Raw genomic sequence first — 21,262 nt, forward strand, 5'->3', positions numbered from 1 at the left:
ATGCTGTTTGTTTGCTGTGAAGCTCCAGAGATTTTTTGTGGAGTACGAAACTTCACCCAACTTTCCATCAGCATGGAGATGAGTACACTTAATTTTTTCCTTTTTGGGTGAACTTTTCCTTTAATCCTAGAAAAGCCTTTAAAAAAAAGAGACTTGTTCAGTCTTTATTGTTAAATTAAGTCGCGAGTGCACACTAGTTCTGACCTTTTTCAAGTTTTAACATGATGAGCTCACAGGAAGGTCCACTTCCTCCCGGCTATTTGAGTTGTGGTTCCTAAACTGCCTCTGGTGCTGAATGAAGTGACTCTGGCTATTTTAGGCATCAGAGAGGGAGAAAGAGATAGTTAAACTCTAAAGAGGGGAGAGTGACAGCCTGGTCTCTTAGTTAGCCTGCTGTGAAAACATATCAAAGCTCATTTTATATGTAACTCAAACCATTTCAACACAATGCGTTGATTGTGGCAGGACAGTGGCTGGTATACGTACTCTTATCAACCAATTGTGCAAGAAACCAAAACCCACACTCGTGCTACCAATCTTCTTAGCGATGTATATAAAGATCTGTCTCTCACTCACCACTGGTTTGGTTTTCAGCTTCTTCTTCTGTTTCCTGCATTTGCTCAGTTTGAAGTTCTTAGACACAACCACCAGTCGCTCCAACACCAGCCCGAAGAAACGCTTCATGGGAAAACCATGGACCAAAAACACACACAGAAGTGTGTGTATGAGTGTGCGCATGCATGTGTGTGTTAGATAGATGGATAATTAGTGGTGTCCGATGGAGAGAGTGTGTTTGAAAAGTGTGAATGTCAGGCTGTGTGTACGTCCTAATGCTAGGAAGTGAGAGGAAGGGAGGGAGGGAGAGAGGGAGGGAGGGAGTCGGCTTTCAGTAAATATAAGGAGGAGGAGGAGAGGATGATGGGAGATAAAAAAAGAGATGTTAGTGGGAGAAGACCATGATATTGAGCTGATATTGTATCAGCAATGAAAAGATGTATTTATTAAGAAGTTCCCGTAGTATTTGTTGACACTATCTGAAAACTGTAAAAACATAGCTGTGGTTACATGGATGATATTTCTTCAGTTCCGAGATTGCAACTGGACTGTTGACATCACTGCTAAATAAAGTGATCAAATAAGTTGAGCATTTACATGCCCCAAAGCATTTAATCAGAATATAACTTTTTTGACATGCGCAAAGTGGTTTCATCCACCGTAAAGCTGCGGAAAACAGGAGAAGAAGTTTATTTTCCAACTTTACTGAGAAAATTCAATTCACTAAATCATTTGTTTGCCTGCAATTTTCAAGATGGACCCACATCGTGTCCTGGGAGCGATATCTGCATTTCTGATTCGGTGGATTGCGGTTTTGTTAATCCTTTCAAACTTCGTTATATTTTACTTTCACCATGTTTCTGTGCCTCCAACAAGCAGTGTTACTTTATATTAGCCCCACAGGAAGTTAACATGTGTGGAAAGAAAATATTCAATCCAGCTGGAGAGAAACAATCAGATTAAGCCTTAACTTTGTTATTAGGTGCTAACGTTTTCCTGTTACACCACCAATATCGATCTGATTGAAAAAATCATTCAGATCAGGCCGGATCAGATCAGTATCTTCCAATTAAGGTTATTACATGAGGATTTGTTATATTAATTAAATATATATAGTCATATACATATTTCCATATTTGTAGCTAGTGAAGCCATAATATTTTAAACTAGTCAGGTCTGGTCTCATTTGAATGTGAAACAAAATGTTCCTTTCTCATCTGACACCAAATGTCCACATTTGCCACGTACTGAATAGTGAACAATATTCCAGTCACCGGTCTACACATCAGCATATCATCAGATTTGTGGATCATCACAACACTCAGTACTTGATTAGTTCGAGCATGTGACAACTGAAGTGTGAAGTCTCAAAAAAGTCCCAGACGTTCTGATGCCAGAACTTTTAATTTTAGCTCCGAGTGTAGCAGAGCTGGTGCCGGCCAGGTCACTCAGGGTCAACATTGACACCTTCACTTGCGCAATCAATAATGGCACCGTACTGACACATACTCTGTTTTACTGCTGGTTCTTAAATGATTGATGATGAGCTTTTAATTTGGACATAACTGTCATAAATACGCCTGTGGAAAGTCTGAAAATGCCCTAATATATATATAATACTGTTCTGAATGATAGACCTGACAGCCAGCAATGAGAGGCATGCACCTAAAATAATCATAGAAACACAACGTCCATGTACACAACATTGGCACAAGTATTAATATGAGCTGAATGTATCAGTGTTTATCATGTTTGATGGGTGGTCAGTGTGGTGTGGAGTGAGGCTGTCCAGAAGCAGCAGTAGTAATGCTGGAGGGGGAGAGATTACAGAGGCCACACTGATAAACTGCAGCATGACTGCACTCTGACACACACACACTGACACACACACTCTCACACACAGAAAGGACACAGAAGGTACACTGGCAGAAGCTCTGTGTGTGCGTCTCTCTCTCTCTCTGTGTCTCACACAAGGTCACATGCTTGATGCATGTGCTTGAAACAGTGCGTCTATTGGAATTGACAGAACATCAGTAGACAGCGTAGAGGAAACGAGACAGACCAGAGAGGAGAGCCAGACACAAGTTACTACATTACTATGGTCATTACCAGCTGATTCATTCATCAATATGCCAGCAATCACAAACAATGTGTTGATCTCTCTTTTTCTCTCTGTTTCACCCTCTCCTCGTCCCTTCACTTGTCACCTCTTTGTCGCTCCGGCTCACAAACACGATAATAAATCAGTCACAATCGTTACAAATATGCTGCCTGGAGAAATCAACTAAACTATGACCCTTAACCACATATTTTTCACATGGGTGGCCAGATGGGGTCAGTGAAAACCTCTGGATGGAAACTATAAACTATAAAAACTATGTACACTCATTTCTTATAGCATTTTGTGTATATATAGGAATGGAATCAAGCGATCAAAATCACAAGATCGATATCAAAACAGAAGCTCTCAGGTTTATTAGAGAAGAGGAAGTGTTTTGTTATGTATGATAGGAGCAATCTCTTTAAGGACATGTGTGTGTGTGTGTGTGTGTGTGTGTGTGTGTGTGTGTGTGTGTGTGTGTGTGTGTGTCGCTCACTCTGCAGGAACTGGAATTTTTATGAACAAAATGTTCTTCCAAGTTCTTCAGAAGGGACAGCACTGTACTTCCACCCACCACAGACAACACAACCACACAATGCAACAGAGGTAGTTAAGATTCCCACACACACACACACACACACACACACACACACACACACACACACACACACACACAAACTCACAAACTTTGTTCAAACAGTAAAATTAAATGAAATTTTTTTGTATACAGGAAAATGAGGTCAGCTAACCAGAGTGAACGTGAGTCTTGCTGAGGCATACCAGGCCTGGTGAACAAGTCACCATGACATGACATCACGCTCACCAGCTGTCACCAGCTGCCGCTGAAGGGGACAAATGTGAAGCACTGAAGCCGAGAACTGCTTTGCTTGCAATTTTTTTTCATGCTAATAAAGATCACATTAGGTTGTTCATTATTTTGTGATCTCGAGATAACAAAGCTTGTTTTCTTGTGATAATGGGTTAGTGTTAAATAAGTTGGTAAATTGTAAACTGCATTAGCAAACTGAAATGGGAGCTGTATTTTATTTGTCTGCTAACAGAAATAATTGTTTATGTTTATCTGCTTAAAACACTAAGGTTTCTATTTCTTAAAGCGACTGCAGCAGTGAAAGTTGACTCTTGTCATATAAACAGTAAACACCAGGAACACGCTTCATTTTGAACATGCAAAATATGCTTAAGACGTATTTTCAGCATGCGACTGACAGTTCTGGTCAAATTTCATATTAGCAGCTGTGTCATTTTTGTGAATGTGAATTATGTAACAGCTATGCTTGGATACTGCCCAGGCTGCTGTAGCTTTTTTTGCTAGTAAATCATTTTAAACGATGATGGACTCTGTTGGGATCTGGGGGTAGAGGCTGCTTATACCTGCTGTGCCAACCATACAGGGAAAGTTATCCTTCTGGGAGTGAAATGGTTTTCAGCCTGGTCCATCTGTCATGCTCTTGTTATGTCTGCCCGGTGGCTTTTTTCCAAATCTAACCCATTGTCCTGACTCTTCCTATGTGTTTTGTTGCAGTTCCTAAAATAAATTCCTCTACAGCTGAACTCTTACTGGTTTCAAGTGAATTCAGAGAGATTATTCAGGAGCAGCTGGTAGAAGCCCACATGATTTTAACTTCATTTCTGTGATATTCAAAGGACTGTCTGCTTAATGTTGAATCAAGCGAGGGTAGAGAGGCTCGTGTGGGACTGAGGAGAGTGCTGCCTTTTAAAAACCACCCAGGAAGACGTCCTTTTTCCATCCACAGCAACCAAAATTAGGAAAGTATTACACGCTGAGGAGAAAATAGCTCTGTCACACTGTCTTTCCAGTGAGGCAGCTTCAAGTAACGCCTGCTAATAAACCGGAGGGATTTACAAGCTTAAATATAAAGTCATTGAAGACTGACTGATGATATGCACGAGTCTGTATTACATTACAATTACAATTTAAGAACTGGGCTGTCAGACTCTCATCTTAAGCCCTGTACAATGACTGAACAGTGGACTGAGCTATAATCATGTTCTTAAGTGAATGAGCTTCTCAGATGACTGTAATTACAAAAGAAATGATACTCCTGGAGTATATTTCTCTGACAACAGAGTGACAGTGTCAGTTTTAAAGTCCTGACGAGACAAAAAATGTGCGTAAAGACAGAGAAACTAAGAGCTTAAGTAAAAATAAAGCTTATGAATGCAAACATGAGAGAGTGAAAAGACATAAAACCAAAGTAACACCAGCTTGCCTCTGTGCAGCTGTTGAGCTGTCTGTGTGTGTGTGTGTGTGTGTGTGTGTGTGTGTGTGTGTGTGTGTGTGTGTGTGTGTGTGTGTGTGTGTGTGAGAGAGCGCACAGTGGAACACAGAGACAGCTGAAAGTGATTTACGTTTCAGACGCCCCAGCTCCCACTGCCCACACCCAAACACACACTCACACATATCAGTCAGTACCGTCTCTATAGGAACTGCATGTGGCCGGTGAAACACGACCTTCGTGCCCGTTGAGAAAGAAACAATCCTTTAGAACCAGCTCACAGTGTCTACCGCTGTGTATGTCTCTTTGTATGCATTTTCCTCCATCAACCAAAGTTAATCAATGCTTTGGCCTATTAATTATTTAAACCCTTTTTATGTTCAGGGGTAAATTTATTCAATCCTGCAAAAGAAAAACCCACCTCATTAATTTTGCAGCATGTCAAGCTAGCTTAAAACTTTTCCAAAAATCTTGTTTTTCATTGCAGATGTGATCCTTTATTAACATATGGCAGACCAGCAGACCCCAAGGTCATCAATATGTCCGCTGTACATCCCAAGCTGTCTACATGCTAATTCTGTAGAATAAATGTGACTTTGTTTTGTGTTGTTTAAGAATTTTAGCATATTTAAGTGAGAAATTTAAGTTTAAAATGTTCATAAAGTAAATAAAATGCTGGAAAAAATAACAGTTTTAATGTTGACTATGGCCCCCACATCCCCGCCCCCCGCTAAACACTTAGCTAAATGTCAACATCAGAACGCTAACTTACTCAAACTGATATTGCTAACATGCTATGGTTAGCAGGTATAATGTTTAACATGCTCACCATTTAGCGTGCTAGCATGCAAACACTTGCTAATTAGCACTAAACACAGCTACCGGTTAACAGGAAAGTCGTTAATTTAGCAGGTAGCCTATTTGGTCATAAATGAAAGTGTGATACAAATTAAAATTTTGACTGGATGGTGGCCCTACATGAGAAGTCACCAGAGTTATTACAATTCATTCTGAGGGAAATATGTCGCTACAATAGTGGATACATTTCATTTTCAATGTGAACATCATAGTGGCATTACAAGTACAGTCAGGGGATCACCTAATTCATTGAATAGTTGAGTCAGTAGTTTCCATCCACTGACTCATGCTACTAGCATGAGCAATAAATAGCAATAAATAGTATGACTTAGCATTGACTACTGTCTTTGTGCATGGGAAGTGACAATGGTGGTAGCAACGTTGCCAGCTCTCTACCAGGGAAATATGTGTTGGCTGCTTCAGAAGAAGTTTCGAGATGATATCATGCTCTGTTTTGCATTTGCTGTATCAATCATGTGAGCTGCCTGCTGTGTACTGAACGGGGGCAAAGCTGTGAGAAGAGATGTCTGGACTGTAGTTTAGGAGTCAATAGTTTCTCCAGCAGTCTGAATAATTAAGCAGACTTGTTGATCGCAGCTTTTGGCAAAATACTTCACAAATGGAGTGAAAGTCACAAAGCTACGAACACATGGTAGAGGCTAAAGCTCACTTTACTCTTGGAAAAAAGGGCGAAGAAAAGGTTTGAACCAGAAAGGACATTCAGGCTGAGGTCAAAGGTCAAGGCCAAAGTGTTCACTATGTTTCTGTCTCTCCCCCTCTCTGTGAAGTAAACACATCTCTATATCTTCAGTGTATTGTCTGGAGCTGACAGCTGCCCAGCCCAGCCACAGTGTTGTAGTGTTTTCAGTGTGTGTGTGTGTGTGTGTGTGTGTGTGTGTGTGAGAGAGAGAGAGAGAGAGAGAGAGAGAGAGAATGAAAGAAAAGGGCAGGATGGAAATAGGAACACTAATGTTTTACTGACTTTAGTGTCTGCTGTCCAGTACAATAGACTTTTCTGCCTTATTCAGTACTATCTGCAACTGTGCACCGCATGTCTGCACGCACTTTACTTCCTTTGTTTTCTACTCACCAGAAACTTAGTATACATCAATAAGACATCTGAAAAGTTAATGAAAATGCATGAACATGTCATTTTAATATATTTTTGATGGGGTTTCGAAGATCAACTGCACCACACATGCAGGCACAGACTCAATAGTGTCAAGAAAGCCAAAAGAAAAGCAAGACAGCTGATTCAAACCTTCAAAATAAAAGCCCCATTGACCTGATTGCTATCATTTTTGAGTAACACAAAGAGAAGTGAAAATCACAAATGCATATATTCTTTGCCACATACAGTAGATGTATGGAGATATATTCAAGGGCACGGTATGGATGTGTATCTGTCATAGTTACACCAGACAAACTCAAAGCATATTTAACATCTACATTTCAAAGTTTATAATCATCAGATTTTAGAGCCACCTTCACCATCTGGAATAATAAAAGCTGATCTTGCTCATTTGGAAATAGAGAATAACATCCCTTGAACTAACACTGCAGCAAACATGCAGAGCCTCCATGTTACAATATACTGTACGCTTCCTTTGATTGACAATGAAAGCAGGCTACATGGTGAGAAAACACTGCCGAGCTGCCATTTTGGAAGCAGAGCGCTGAACTTCCGGTGTTCTTTATAAATGTGACAAATTGATACAGCCGAGACCCTGAACGCAACACGAGTTTATGACTGCGTTGAAAGGCTTGTTTCTGTAAAGTCACTTAAAACAAATGACAACCTCTTTACATTCAAAATCACATTGTTTGATAGAAGTTTCACTTGATTTCCTGTCATCACTTTCGGAGAAGTTGCCGTAAAAATACGCAGTTACGACAATAAAAAAACAATGAATGAATGAGAGCATGCTTATATTTCATACTTAAACATCTAAAGTGTAGTTGTGTGAAACGTCGCCGGGGTTTCCTTCCAGCTGTAGTTGTGTCTGAAGTCATATGGAAGTGATTATGTTCGCCATGTACATGTTTCCCAAAGCACATCCTGTCTGATACCATCAATGAGAACTCACCGGCAACATTCCCGCTGCTCAGCGCTCCTGTCCCGTTAGAAAACACTGTCCCGCACCTCCTCCCTGCGCTCCTCTCCCTCCCTGGTCTTCTCCTCGTCTCTTCCTCTGGCTTCACGTTGTGTTCCTACGCATCCAGATTCTTCTTCTCCTCCCTGCGTGTCCGGCCAGATATCCAGATGCTGAGAAAACTAAAACTCCAGCTCCTCTCCACTTTCCTCTCCCAATCCCTCCCTCTTCCTTCCTCTCTCTCTCTCTTTCACTGACAAACAACACACACACACACACACACACACACACACACTGAGTCTCTCTCCTGTGTTTTAAGAGTAAACACAACTGCACATGAGAGGTTTGGAAACAGCAGCTGCAGTTTCATTATATGAATTTCACTGATTTCATCCCTCAGTCATCAGCAGGCGGTCTGCGGGGTGAACTGGGTCACCCTCTGCTCATCCCTCCCTCCTGCCCCTGCTCCCCTCCTCCCCCTCCCCCTGATAAATGGCCTACATGTTTAGTACAATATGTGGCAAAACAGTTGGTGGAATAATCACTAGTACAAAAGTCTATACTATTTTCCGGAGATGTTAATAAATGTTGTCCTGAGTGAGGGCGCCCTCTGGCAAAAGTGTTTTCCTGCAGTGTGACAGCAAACTGACTAGCTCACTCATAATCTTTGTGATTATCTTTATTAATAGGTCAAAAGTCCTTGCAAGATGCTTTTTAACATTAACATGACTTATCAGTGATAACAATAGCAAAATATACAAGTTTATATTTAGTTTATAAGACATCTTTAAGCACTTATTAACAGTTATCTGTGCTTTTTGCAGCTATTAAAAAGTACTTATCAAAGACTTGGTGGTAGCTGCAAAAAGCATAGTTAACTGCTGACAAGTAGTTAACTAATTAACCTGATAAATGCATTATAAAGTATGTATTCATCTTAATAAAGCAACAAAGAGCTTAGTAAAGGTTTGACAATGACATATCAGTTCATTAAACTTAAATGTGTTTTAAGAACTGTTAACAAGTGTATCGCTTCATCAGAGAAGAGTTCTTGTTATAACGCATTTATCCTTGTGAACATTAAAAAGATTCACCATTCAACGCCCTTGAATAACATTTAAAAGATTAATAAAGTGCTCTGTTTATATTTCAACCAGAGTGCAACTGACATAATAAAGTCCACTTCTACTTGGCAGGACATTACTGCCACCTACTGCAGCAACCAAAACTCAGGCTGAACATAGAAACATTTGAGTTTGACCTCTCCACACTGACTGCTGGGGAGGAGTGAATATGTTATTCTCATCTCTGGATATCAGTACATGAATGTTGGTCAGTATAAAAGCTTTTTGATTCATTTAAAGCCTGAAGGTTATAATGTTCTGTACAGGGTAAGTGTAACTGTTAAGAGAGATCACTTTAGGATGAGTTAGGATGATGTAGTTTGTGGTGCTGTAAAGAGATGTTTTTGTCATTGAGCCTATTTAGCACACTGTGGATCACTTTACTTTTTAAACTTGCGTTCTACAGATGAAACCAAACTTGAACAAAAATAGGGAAATGAAACATTATACTTTCCTCCAACTGAGAAGTCCACCTAAATAAAAGCATTTTTTCTTAGTTCTCTGATTTAACTTTGTGTGGAAAACTTGCTCCAGGGCGAAATGTGACATTCAGTCAGTCGTCTCTTTGTGTAAACATGAACATGAAAAAAGACAGTGATGAAAAGAGGACATTTTTCAAGAATTGACTCTCAAACCCACTTCGTGGACATTAACTGTATTCACCCACTGTGGCTCTTTTGTTCAAGGTTGGTTCATGTGCGTGTGTGTTGTCAGGTCAGTCAATAAAACCAATCAACCTTGAATCATCCATTGGCTCCGTGTGATGCTATCCATCCACCATGACAGCTACATTCACACAGCACCACCACAGCCAGAGGCAATCTCTCAGTCTCTCTCTCTCTGTCTCTCTCTCTCTCTCTCACACACACACACACACACACACGGACACAGAGTTCACGGAGGTCAGGTCACACTCAGCCTCATGTTGGGAAGCTGCCATGTTACAGCTACAGACCTACATGCAGTCAAATCATTGTGACCTGGAACTGTTGTAGAGTCGGCCTGGTAGCTTATAAAGCTTCATACAAATAATAAGAATAAAAACGTGTTTTGGGGAAAATGTAACATGATGGTAATAGTTTCAATATCAAGTCATGTCACTGTTATCAACCTCAGATTCTAAGATAGTGTGTGGTCTGACTGATCATTTCTACACTAGCTGTCAGTGTCTAAACATTTTAGTTTAAAATGTTCAAAAATTAACTTACTTACATTATCAACAGAATGTGAAGAAATATCAGCTCTGATGTTTTCTCAAAGATGTACATGTATTGTGTTGAAGAGATATCTACAGAAGTTAGCATGCTAACCAGCTAGCCCAGGCCCATCCTTTCTCAGAATACCACTTTGTAGTGGCAAGAGTCCGATATTGAAGCTCAGGCCTCTGGAGGTGGGTGCTGATTGATGTCGACAATTGTGCTTCGTGTCCCCGCCTGAACCGCCTTGTTTTTGTTGTCCCTGATGCCAGAGTCCTGGTCGAAGTTGCTGCAAAATGCTAGCTGCATGGCTAACTGAGCTAACTGCATTCACAGTGGGCGGGTACTCTGCTGATATGCTGTGCCGCTACCTGTTTGGACAAAGAATTCAAAAGGTGGCCAGTTCTTACATATTGCACCTGTAAGTGTCTTGTAATCTGAAATTATTTTCAGAATTTGCTCATTATATGCAAATAAGCATGAAAGTGAAATGTCCTGTGTGACAATATTTTCTCAACTCACAACACAGACACATTAAACTGCGATTCAAAAACACACACAACAGTTACAGTACTTAAACACTTTAATTTTCTAAGAAGACTGATAGATTTTTTCAAGCAGACAGACATGTCACAAAGAAACACTGTCGAATAAATAAATGAATAAATAAATAAATAACAAGTACAAATAGTTAAAAAGGTACAGGGAAAATAAAACCTATAGAAAAAATAACAACATCACAAAGACGAACAGCAGCAGCTGACCAGACAGCTAGGTAAGTACAGAACCAGAGATAGACAAGAACTATGAGCACAAAGGTTTCAGTGGCAGCCATGTTGGATCCACAGTCCTGTTCAATAGGGGTTATAACAGGAACACAGGAAGTATTCAGCAAACTGTCCCATTAGCAAGTTTAACCGGGGCAACAGAGGTCACTTGCAAGCTCATTTCTTTACCATCTAAAATAGCAAGTGCTCATGTGTTTGCATAGAGCCCACCATCATTCAACAATATATTTTGGACTGGTATTGTATGCTAATTGTTAGCGGGAAGCATAGACTGTATAAAGAAGGGAACGTACCCACCGGGTAAGAAATGTGAAGCCAATGTGTAAGTTCTTGCATTGTTTGTAATGCCCAGCTGGAGGCAACTCCACTGGTTTCAAAAAGAAGTCTGATTGCATAGAAGTCTATGAGGAAATGACCCTACTTCTCACAGGATTGATTAGCTCAGTAAACATTTTCCTAATGAGTTTATGCAATCAGTCTCTACTTTGAAGTCCACTTGGATACAGAATGATGTTTACTTAGTAAATTAGGGTCCCATTTAAAGTTAAATAGATGTTAAAGCAGGGCATACTTTAGGAACTGGCTACCTTGTAACTGACAAGTCCCAACTATAGCAATGCATAGTGTTCTCAGTCAGTCCACCCTCTCGTCCAAATGTGAACACTTCTAGCAAAAAAAACAAGACGGCAGCGGCTTTAATGCCAAACTCGATGCCTCAAAATGGCAGTCCAAAAATCAATGGGTGACGTAAGGGACCCAACATCCATTTCCTTTACACAGTCTATGGCGGGAACACTATTGTCACATACTGTATACTTCCACTCCATCATACACTGCTGGTAGACTATTGGTATGCTGAAGTAGAGGTATAGAGCACTGGGGCTCGTGAATGATTAGGAAAGCATTTTTGTTCTTTAAGCTAGACAGCTAACAGGAAAATCTATCAAAACCTTTCAGTGTTCATTTATTAATACATTCACCATATGACCTTTTAACATGGTGGCCCACTTGCATTGATGACATTATGAAGGACAGTGTCAAACAATTACAGTCAACACAAGTTTGTTCTAAAGAGGCAGACTGTGCTCCTATGACTCAGACTTGGGACATACTATACAATAGGTAGGTAGATTGTAGTGCTCTTTAATACAGTATACGTCACATTTGCAAGTGAGAGTACATTTTTAAAATTATTTAAACTTTTAATCTCCTCTAAATACACTTCTTTAACATTGTATGCTTCCTAAGTTCAGTTTTCATCTGTTCCACTTTCTGGCTTCAGGACATTGCCTTTTTCAGTAAGTAAAAGTTTGGAATAAACATATTCATCTGAACCACTAGCCCCATTCACACTGCCCTTTGAGTGAAGGGATCCTGCGCCAATTCTCCGCATCCTCCTCTGTGTGAAAGTTTCAGATGTGGCAGGGGGTGAAATTTCGCTGCGGCTCTGATGTGCCTCCGGAGGTAGTATCAGAGGCGCAGCAGAGGCGAACCACTTCTGTGTGAATGGGTAAGCCGGTGGCGCAGAGCAGGGGCATGTCGATCTGATGGTGTTCACAGTCTGACAACTAAACAGATCCTTCACTCAACAATATAAAGAGAAATGTCCCACAAAGTAACGTTACATGACCAAACAACAGTAACGTAGTAACTGGTCGTGTCTTTGGCAACTTATGAGGAAAAAAAATCCACAGTTATACGTGGAGAAGTGTCTGTCCTCCTGTCTGTCATCCTGTCTGTCCTACAACAGCGCATGTCCCTGGCAAAAAACTTTAACTCACCAAGTGTTTGTCTCCTTCCACTATTGTGTTGTTGTAGTTACTGTCTTGAATAAAATCACTGTGCCGGTCAGCCCTCCCAACTGAGACTTCAGTGAACTTTCCCCCAGAAAACAGCACCCCTCCCCGGAGTGAGAGAGTCAGACAGCGTCCTGTTTACTGATGGTGATTATGTAATCATGTAATTTAGAGCCAAAAACGTAACTTTGTCATTTTCCAGGATGTATGATGGGTCAGGATCTCAATCACAACACATTATAACTGCATCCATATGATTATAAACAGTCAGCGGGTAAATGTTTAGATTAACGGGAGGACACCGGGGGAAACATGTTGAAAAAAACACACAGGTGTACCGTCGTGTACCGTGGACGTGTACTGTCACGCCTCTTTTAGATCTGCAGCGCCGGAGTGCTGTATTAATTGACACACTGGTGCAGCTTTACTCTGGAGCTGCTTGGTTCTGTGTGAACAAACAGGCGGAGAATTGGCGAACCTCCGCTGCGGAGATAATGCGGCGTCTCAGTGTGAAAAGGGCTACTGTGTGGATTGATGTGCAATTACCAGCAAGCCTCTGAAAGCACATACAGCCAACTATTTATTCTGCATTTGTAGTGGTGTGGCTTTGAACAAATATGAAGCTGTAGACCAGTTTAAAATCACGATAAATCAATTGTATACTTGCCTACAGACAGCATTTTTTTTAATGTCTGATCCATATGTCAAAGTTTTAACAAGTCTGTTCACATAAACAGCATTTCTCATTTCTGCACCTGTAACAGTGTATTGATGGAGTAACCTTTTGATTTCACAGTGATTTTGCTGACAAACAGACTTACTTCTGCTTAACTGTGGGGTTCCTTTTTAATGGACAAAGTCTTTTTGCTACATATTAAGAGTTACAGGTCAAGGAGCACAAATAAAAACACATCCAATTTTTCCTTCATGTTTGATGTGAAAATAGAAGATGGTAATCTTTTCACAAGATTTTCAGAAGCTTGACGTGAGGTCCTTGGATACTTGGTAACACATTAAGTGCTTTGAAACATTTTCAGGGGCTGTTACATTAGCTTATCATTTTACCCAAACATGTCAACTTTCCATTTAACATCAAAAGATCAAAGTCTCCTGTGAAGCTGCACTGAAGATGTATGGGGAGTTGTGGATTCCTACTGTATACGGCAGCTCTGTCCGTTGGCATCTTTGGAGCGAAGACACAGTTTAGCTTTGTAGTTTTCCAGGTACAGCAGCTGCTTGGAGTTGAATGCTCCACGACGCTTCCTGCAGAACATAATCAAAACAAGAATAATATTTATAAAAACAGTAACAGGTGTGTGAGCAACTACAGGCATGATATACTAAATACAGTGCATGAAAAGACAGAGCAGTTAGTAGTACAATCAAGTAAAAGGGCAAACAGCAGAATTACTGTTTGGTACTCACAGTCTGATGAAGTGCACAGCATCCTCATATTCCATCCCACACTCAATTAGAGCCAGTGCCACCAACACAGGAGCTCTGAGGACAAACAACACAAAGATGAAAATTTACAACCATCTTTGGACAACACTTCTATGGTCCTGTATGAAGTACAGCCTTTAACTCAGTGTGTGCTTATCAAACTTTACTACTACTACTTTAAATTCTAATAAGCCTGAGTAATTGTACTAGGTTACATTCTGCACCACTGGTGCATACTTACCGTCCTAGTCCAGCAACACAGTGCACGGCCACACAGCTGCCAGGCTCGTCTCTGAATTTCATCTGCAGTAGGTTCAGCCAGTCATCAACCACCTGGTCTGGGGGGGCGGAACCATCGTCAAAGGGCCAATCCTGGAAGACAGATAATACACATTGCCTTGGATGTTTTCCCTGTTTTCTACATGAATTACAAAAAAAAACAGTCCAGCCACAAATACTCTATGGATTGAGGTCTGGGCTTTGACTCAGCCACTCCAAACATTCGCCTGGTTGTCTTTAAACCATTCCTGTGTTGCTTTTGCTGTATGCTTTGTTGGAAAATAAATCGTGTCCTAAGTCATAGTTATAGTCATAGTGTCCGCCAAAAAAATTCTAGTCTGATGGCCAAAAAGCTCCATTTTGGTGAGACCAAAGAACCTTCTTACCCACATGCCTTTGGGTGAACACTAGTTGAGATTTGTTATGAGCTTTCCTCAACAGTGGCATTCCCTTTGCCACTCTCCCATAAAGTTTTGACTTGTGAAGGCTCACTGAAGTCTCAGTCGCAGTGATTTTTTTCTATACAAGTTGCCAGAGACAGTAACTACAACAACACAATAGTGGAAGGTGACAAAGACATGGTGAGCTAAAGGTTTTGGCTCCAAATCCCGTCATATAATCACCGCCATTCAATTGCGGGAGCTGCCTGGCCCTGCTGCCGGGGACAGACGCTGTTTTTCGGGCAGAAATATGACAAAGAGTCTGTAGGACAAACAGGATGACAGAGGCTTTTCTATGTATGGATGTGGTATTTTTTTCCAACATTACTGTTGTTTGGTCCTGTAAAGTTGCTTTGTGGGTTGAAGTGTAGGACATTTCTGTTTTATTGTATGAGTGAAGGATCTGTTTAGCTGTCAGATTGTGTACACCATCAGACCGACACACCCCTGTTCTGCGCTACCGGCTTTTCCATTCACACAGACGCCATCTCACCCCTGCTGATACTACCTCCGGAGGCGGAGGTATACATACACACACACAGTGTATATGTGTTACCTCAAACCTCCACACAATAACTTAAATACAGTAAAACCAGTGGACAGTAGAGAATATGGACAGATTTGTGATCCAGAACATGCTTGGCTCAGTACTGAAATGCTTCTCGACAGTTTGGATTGTACATGATTTATGTGAGCTTTCCAAATGATTCTGTCATCTATTGTCACCCCAAGGAATTTGTACTCATTAACTTTTGTTGACACCATCTATTTGTATCTGTACTTGACTATTTGCTTTATAATTACTGAATGAAATTATTTGTTTTATTCAAATTTAATGATAACTTTTTTCTATCAAACCACTTTAATTTTTCCATTTCTGTAGTGATAACCTCTAATAATTGTTGAAGATTCTCACCTGAACAAAAAATATTTGTATCATCAGCAAATAATACCAGCTTCAATATTTTGGATACTTTATATATGCCATTAATGTACAGAATAAACTGTTTGGGACCCAACACTGACCCCTAGGGGCGCCACAGGCAATGTCCAAACATATTGAAGAAAACCTTCCCAGCTTCACAAATTGTTGCCTGCCACTTAAATAACTTCTTACCCAATTCAATACTATGCCCCTGATGCCACATCGTTACAGTTTATTAATCAGTATTTCATGATTGATTGTGTTAAATGCTTTTTTGAGGTCCAGGAACACTCCAACAGCATGTTTTTTAAGGTCTATGGAGTTTTTGATTTCCTCATTTGATTCAATTAAAGCCAATTATGTTGAATTGTTTGGTCTGAATCTGAATTGACTGTCGCTAAGTAATTTGTGTTTATACTGAGGATAATTTATTTGTCTAGGACCATTGGCACAGTGGGATGTAACTCCACTGGGTCTGGTAATTTTGGGAAATAGGCTCATACTGTACATTGTGTTAATGAATTCTTCAGTCATTCAACAGATCAGTATTGATATCCCCACAATGAAAATTATTTATTATATAAAAATTATTGAAAACATTTCCTCCATCCAGTCCCTGAAATATTCCCCTGTCAGTTTGTAAGGAAATGAGTGGGCTGTGTATCTATGCATGTCACTTACGAGGACCTGTATGCCTTCTTGTTCCACTGGCGCTTTGTCATATGTAGCAGCACACACTCTCACCAGGGTGTTTACTCCATATGCCTTCAGATCCTACACGTCAAAACATACTTGTCAAGTCACTGTTGCTTCTTCAAGAAATAAAAGATGAAGAAATGAATGAAGGGCATAAACAAATGATCAGAATGTGTTGTACAGTACCTCTATAAATCTTCCCAGTTGTGCGTTAGTGGGGTTGTGCGTAATGAGGAATCTCAGACAGTCATAAGTGATCTCCACTGGAGCCGGTCGGTTCATGTTTAGATTTTTAGAGGTTTGTGAATTAAGAAAAAAAGATCAGAAAAGTACTGTACTTCAAAGAATGGAGTAACAGACAGAGTCTTCAAAGGAATTTCAGTGAAAGTCTACTGATCATCTAAAATAATCTTATTATTAAAAGAAAAACTGCTTAGACCTTACAATTAACTTTACTAACTAATGCATCTGTATAATTATTGGGAAAAGAAGTAAGCTATTCCTTTGATGGTAAAGAGTAGTTTGAATAAAAAACAAAAAACACAAGACAAATTTCTTGGTTATTCAATAGGAGGATAAAAATCTGAACTTTTCTTGGCAATGAATGAAAAACTAAAATTGGCTTGGTTAAAAACTTAAAAATCTAAATCTGGCAGAGTGGGATCAAAAAAGGCCGGTGAGGAGACACCCAAAGTTCACAAGAAAAATCAATCTAAAGACAGATAAAAGATCCGTCCTTTCCTTCTTTCAAATCTATTAGCCCATTCAGAAACAACTTGTACGAATCAGAGTAGAAGAAGGAAGCGAAAGCAGGAGAAGAGTAGAGCTGTGAGGAAACTCCCGGGCTACAACCGAAGGGTTCCCTGCTCCCCAGGACAAGTGACAGGCTGGAGGTTGGCTTGTCTTCATAAGGGTTGAACAGGATGGCAGTAAGGACCTGCGAGGACAGTCATTAATTACACACCATTTTCAGCAAACCTAACTAAAAGTACACTTACATACCATTTTTTTCTCATTACTTTATTATGAATGCAATCTTTCTGTCCGCTGGCTATTCTCAATATCACGTTTCACATGTGATTCTATTGCATTTGTGACGTTTTAGCTGATAACCAATATACAGACAGCTACTTCAATCAGTATTTGTGTCAATGCTTGAATCAATGTACCTTTCACCTCTGTCATCCAAGAACTACAACATGCTGAATCTTCGTACTACATACCTGTGTGCGTGAATGGCAGTGTTTGCGCCTAGCTGGTTTCTCCTGTTCACTTGTCCACAATAAGCAGCAGGTGCTGGGCTTGGCAAAACTCCCCTCCAAGCCTCGCAAACGCCATACATGTGCAGCCTGAGGGACACACAGTAATGGATTGCAAGTTGGATGTTCATCCAGTTTGCTCTGTATTAAGACATGGGACGGTGAAATACTCACTGTGATGAGAGCTGAGGAGACAGTTCATTGAGCGGACACAGGAAAATGTGACGGCTCCGGGATGTAGACACACCATTGATGATGATGCTGCTGCTTTTCTGGGTCCTGGCTGACGATGGCCCGCTAGCTTGCTGCTAACCTGCGGTGTAAAGGATAATATGTTAAGTATACTCAGCTATGTCACCTCAAACTAGTAGCTCCTGGTTACTCCTATTGCTGCGTACTTCTAATGAGAAAGTGACACACATGTAACCGTTAGCTACAGCCGTTAGTTAGTGTAACTAAAAGTATGTAACATATTGTAAATCTACATAACGGAACAACATAAGACAACGTTATATTCTACCTGATTTCACATGGTGAAGTCGTGTGTCCACTTGAAAATAACGGGACGTACATACAGAGCTAAGGTGGTCAGCTAGCTAAACTGCATCCCTGACCAGGGATCTGATTTTACACCCAGATTGCCGACAGTAATTAATATACAATTAACGGCTGAGCCCGAGATGCAAATTGTTAAAAGCAATATATTTGGCCAGCTATTTATTTATTTATTTATTTTGCCCATACAGAAGGATGTTAATGTAACTATGTTCAGGAGCAGCCCGCTTGGTTGTTGACGCTAGCTAGAGCGATTTTATAACATTTGCTAAATCACCCGAAAGCCAGCTAGCTTAACGTTCACGTTCGCTGTGTCTAAATGCACATTAATCCATGTATAGACAACACAGGTTATCACCCAGTTCACGACACAATGTTAGCACCTGATTTAGAAACTACCTCACTTGACTAATCAACGACACCATCTGTCATTACAGGCTATCTGCGCCAACTGCCAGCCAGGTCATGTAAAAACAGGTCAACAGCCATGTACACAGCAAGCTAACACTTCCAGGCTAACAAGAGCATTCGCCGGTTATTATAACTGCCAAATGACAGCGACGACAGTGGCCTTGTTACCTCATGCAACATTAGCTACACACTAACTACAGCTGTTGCATCAAAGTCAAACCACACACGACTGAATAAGCTACTTACAAAACGCAGTAGTTTCGCGAAAAAATCCAGACGCTTCTAATGACACAGGAGGGTCTGCGAAGGAGACATGTTGAACACAACTGTCGAGTGGGAGACACTTAGCACAGATACTTCCGGCCGCAAGCTTTCCAGAATAAAACCGATTAAAAATTACACATTGCCCTGTTTTAAAAAATCAGGACGTTTTAGTTTGGAAACAACTCCTCTACACTTCCGGTATTCTTCAGCCTGCCCCCTTTTAGATGACGAATTAAACAAATCACTGTAACGATGGATTAAACATTACCTGAGCACACTGGGCTTTTTTTAACTTCACATTATTTTGCTTTATTTTATAAAAGTTCAGTTTCAAGTACTTGCAGCATATTTAGTAAAGATTAGGTGTATCCAGACATGTAGATGAAACTATTGTTCTCTGCCCTCTATATAACATTTATCAACCTAGGCACAACTGAAAATTAAAATCATAGTAGCATTTGTTAAATGTACTGTATGATGTATAAGTCTGAAAGCATGCAGGTAGTTGTAACTGTATTATAGGCAGATGTTGAAGTCATTGCTGCCATCTACTGTTTGCACACAATAGAGTAAATCTACCAAGATGTAGCTGCATTGTACAGTGGTGCTTGAAAGTTTGTGAACCCTTTAGGACTTTCAATATTTCTGCATAAATATGACCTAAAACATCATCTGATGTTCACGCAAGTACTAAAAGTAGATAAAGAGAACCCAATTAAACAAATAAGACAAAAATATTATACTTGGTCATTTATATATTGAAGAAAATGAGTGGCAAAAGTATGTGAACCTTTGTTGATGAAGGTTCTCAGTCATCCAGGTCATGGTAAATCTAGGTGCTGTATCGTAGGCAACTGGACTTGTTTCAGTTTCTCATCCAAGAGGCTTCTTCAGTTCTAACTAACTGGAGGGGAGTTGGGTGGCTTTTAAACTCTGTGTGGGAGCAGGGGCGAGGCCAGGGGGGGTAAGGTTAGGACGATTCCAAGGGCCCGGCACTGACAGGGGGCCCTTTGAGGGGCTAATAATATTATTATCTATCTTGAATATTTTAATCTGTCATGGGGCCCAAGATTTCTGGCGGCGCCCCTGTGTGGGAGTGTTCTTACAGAGTCATTAAGGACACATGTGCGCTCTGAGTTTCAGAGTCGTTGGGAACACTTTAGGGTAGCTGGTCCAACCGGCCTTCATGTGGGTTGCTAGGGCTAGGTGAGCCCAGGTGTGAATGGTTGTTAAGCTGTCTGGGGAGAGGACTCAGTACAGCACTGTAGGTGGGTGAATAAATGTCTCAGGACACCTCCTCTGTTCAAAGACGGAAGGTCCAGTTTGACACAGATGGATTCTTTCACTCCTCTTTCAAACCATCTGTCTTCTCTGAAGATGTTTACATTGTTGTCGTCAAAGGAATGATCTTCTCCTTCAGGTGTAGGTGGAGAGCAGAGTCTTGACCTGAGGAGTTGGCCCTCCTGTGTTGTGCTATTTGTTTATGGAGAGGTTGTTTCGTCTCCCCAATGTACAAATCTGTGCAGTCCTGGCTGCACTGAACAGCATAAACTACATTACTCTGTTTATGCCTGGGTGTTTGGTCCTTAGGAAGTTTCTGCCAACACACTGAGGCAGAAACTTGTCCGTACTAGAGAAGGACAGCAGTGGCTTTCTCCTTGCAAACCTGCCATGCACACCATTGTTGTTCAGTGTTCTCCTGACGGTGGACTCATGAACATTAATATTTGCCGATGTTAGAGAGACCTTTAGTTGCTTAGAAGTTACCCTGGGGTCCTTTGTGACCTTGACAACGATTATGCGTCTTGCTCTTGGAGAGATCTTTGTTGGTCGGCCTCTCCTGGGGAGGGTAACAATGAATTTCCTCCATTTGTACACAATCTGTCTGACTAGTCAAATAGAACATTGCGCCCACTGATTGTCTGGTTGTCATCGCATTGATTAAAAACACCTGACTCTAATTTCACCTTGAATCCTAGAAGTTCACATACCACTCATAGGCATGTAGTATTGGATCATTTTCCTCAATACATAAATGGCCAGGTATAATATTTTTGTCTCATTTGTTTAATTGGGTTCTCTGTATCTACTTTTAGGACTTGTGTGAACATCTGATGATGTTTTTATGCAGAAATATAGAAAATTCTAAAGTGTTAACAAACTTTCAAGCACCGCTGTATGAATGTTGAAGAAACACACTAAATGGTACTAAGATCCCAAG

At 40.6% G+C, this 21,262-nt stretch overlaps 2 protein-coding genes across 5 annotated transcripts in view; both read right to left on the reverse strand.

Moving 5' to 3' along the window:
- LOC311273956 (apoptosis-stimulating of p53 protein 1-like) overlaps positions 1–773 on the reverse strand; it is a 36,064-nt gene extending 35,291 nt beyond the window's left edge. For 2 of the 3 annotated variants that reach the window (XM_084381295.1, XM_084381294.1), the window contains exon 1: positions 577–772. In XM_084381295.1, coding sequence (XP_084237421.1) covers positions 577–738 — 162 coding nt within the window. In that variant the 5' untranslated portion in view covers positions 739–772. Of the gene's footprint in view, positions 1–576 lie in introns of all 3 variants that reach the window. The other variant, XM_084381293.1, reaches the window with a different exon arrangement.
- Positions 774–13,596: 12,823 nt separating this feature from the next.
- On the reverse strand, positions 13,597–19,141 carry LOC311274391 (protein tyrosine phosphatase type IVA 2-like). 2 transcript variants are annotated; one of them, XM_084382040.1, is made up of 8 exons: positions 19,024–19,141; positions 17,986–18,124; positions 17,776–17,901; positions 16,739–17,489; positions 16,538–16,630; positions 14,454–14,584; positions 14,195–14,269; positions 13,597–14,032 (listed from the first exon to the last, which is right to left on the reverse strand). In XM_084382040.1, exons 4-8 carry the CDS (start codon positions 16,832–16,834, stop codon positions 13,921–13,923), a joined length of 507 nt encoding a protein of 168 aa, XP_084238166.1. In that variant the 5' UTR covers positions 16,835–17,489; positions 17,776–17,901; positions 17,986–18,124; positions 19,024–19,141; the 3' UTR covers positions 13,597–13,920. The 2 variants fall into 2 exon arrangements, with proteins under 2 accessions (XP_084238166.1, XP_084238167.1); XM_084382041.1 differs by lacking the exon at positions 19,024–19,141 and adding an exon at positions 18,332–18,444.
- Between the last annotated feature and the right edge of the window lie 2,121 nt (positions 19,142–21,262).

This window comes from Pagrus pagrus (genome assembly GCF_965226575.1).
Source record: "Pagrus pagrus genome assembly, chromosome: 18".
Taxonomy (NCBI): domain Eukaryota; kingdom Metazoa; phylum Chordata; class Actinopteri; order Spariformes; family Sparidae; genus Pagrus; species Pagrus pagrus.

What these genes read in the sequence shown, in the direction of transcription:
- LOC311274391 (XM_084382040.1), bottom strand. Translation starts at nt 16,834, where the DNA reads ATGAACCGACCGGCTCCAGTGGAGATCACTTATGACTGTCTGAGATTC. An exon ending in AAGAAGGCATACAGGTCCTC is followed by an intron (nt 14,585 to 16,537) that starts GTAAGTGACATG and finishes TCTGTCTTCCAG; the next exon opens with GATTGGCCCTTTGACGATGG. An exon ending in GCTGTGCACTTCATCAGACT is followed by an intron (nt 14,033 to 14,194) that starts GTGAGTACCAAA and finishes TATGTTCTGCAG; the next exon opens with GAAGCGTCGTGGAGCATTCA.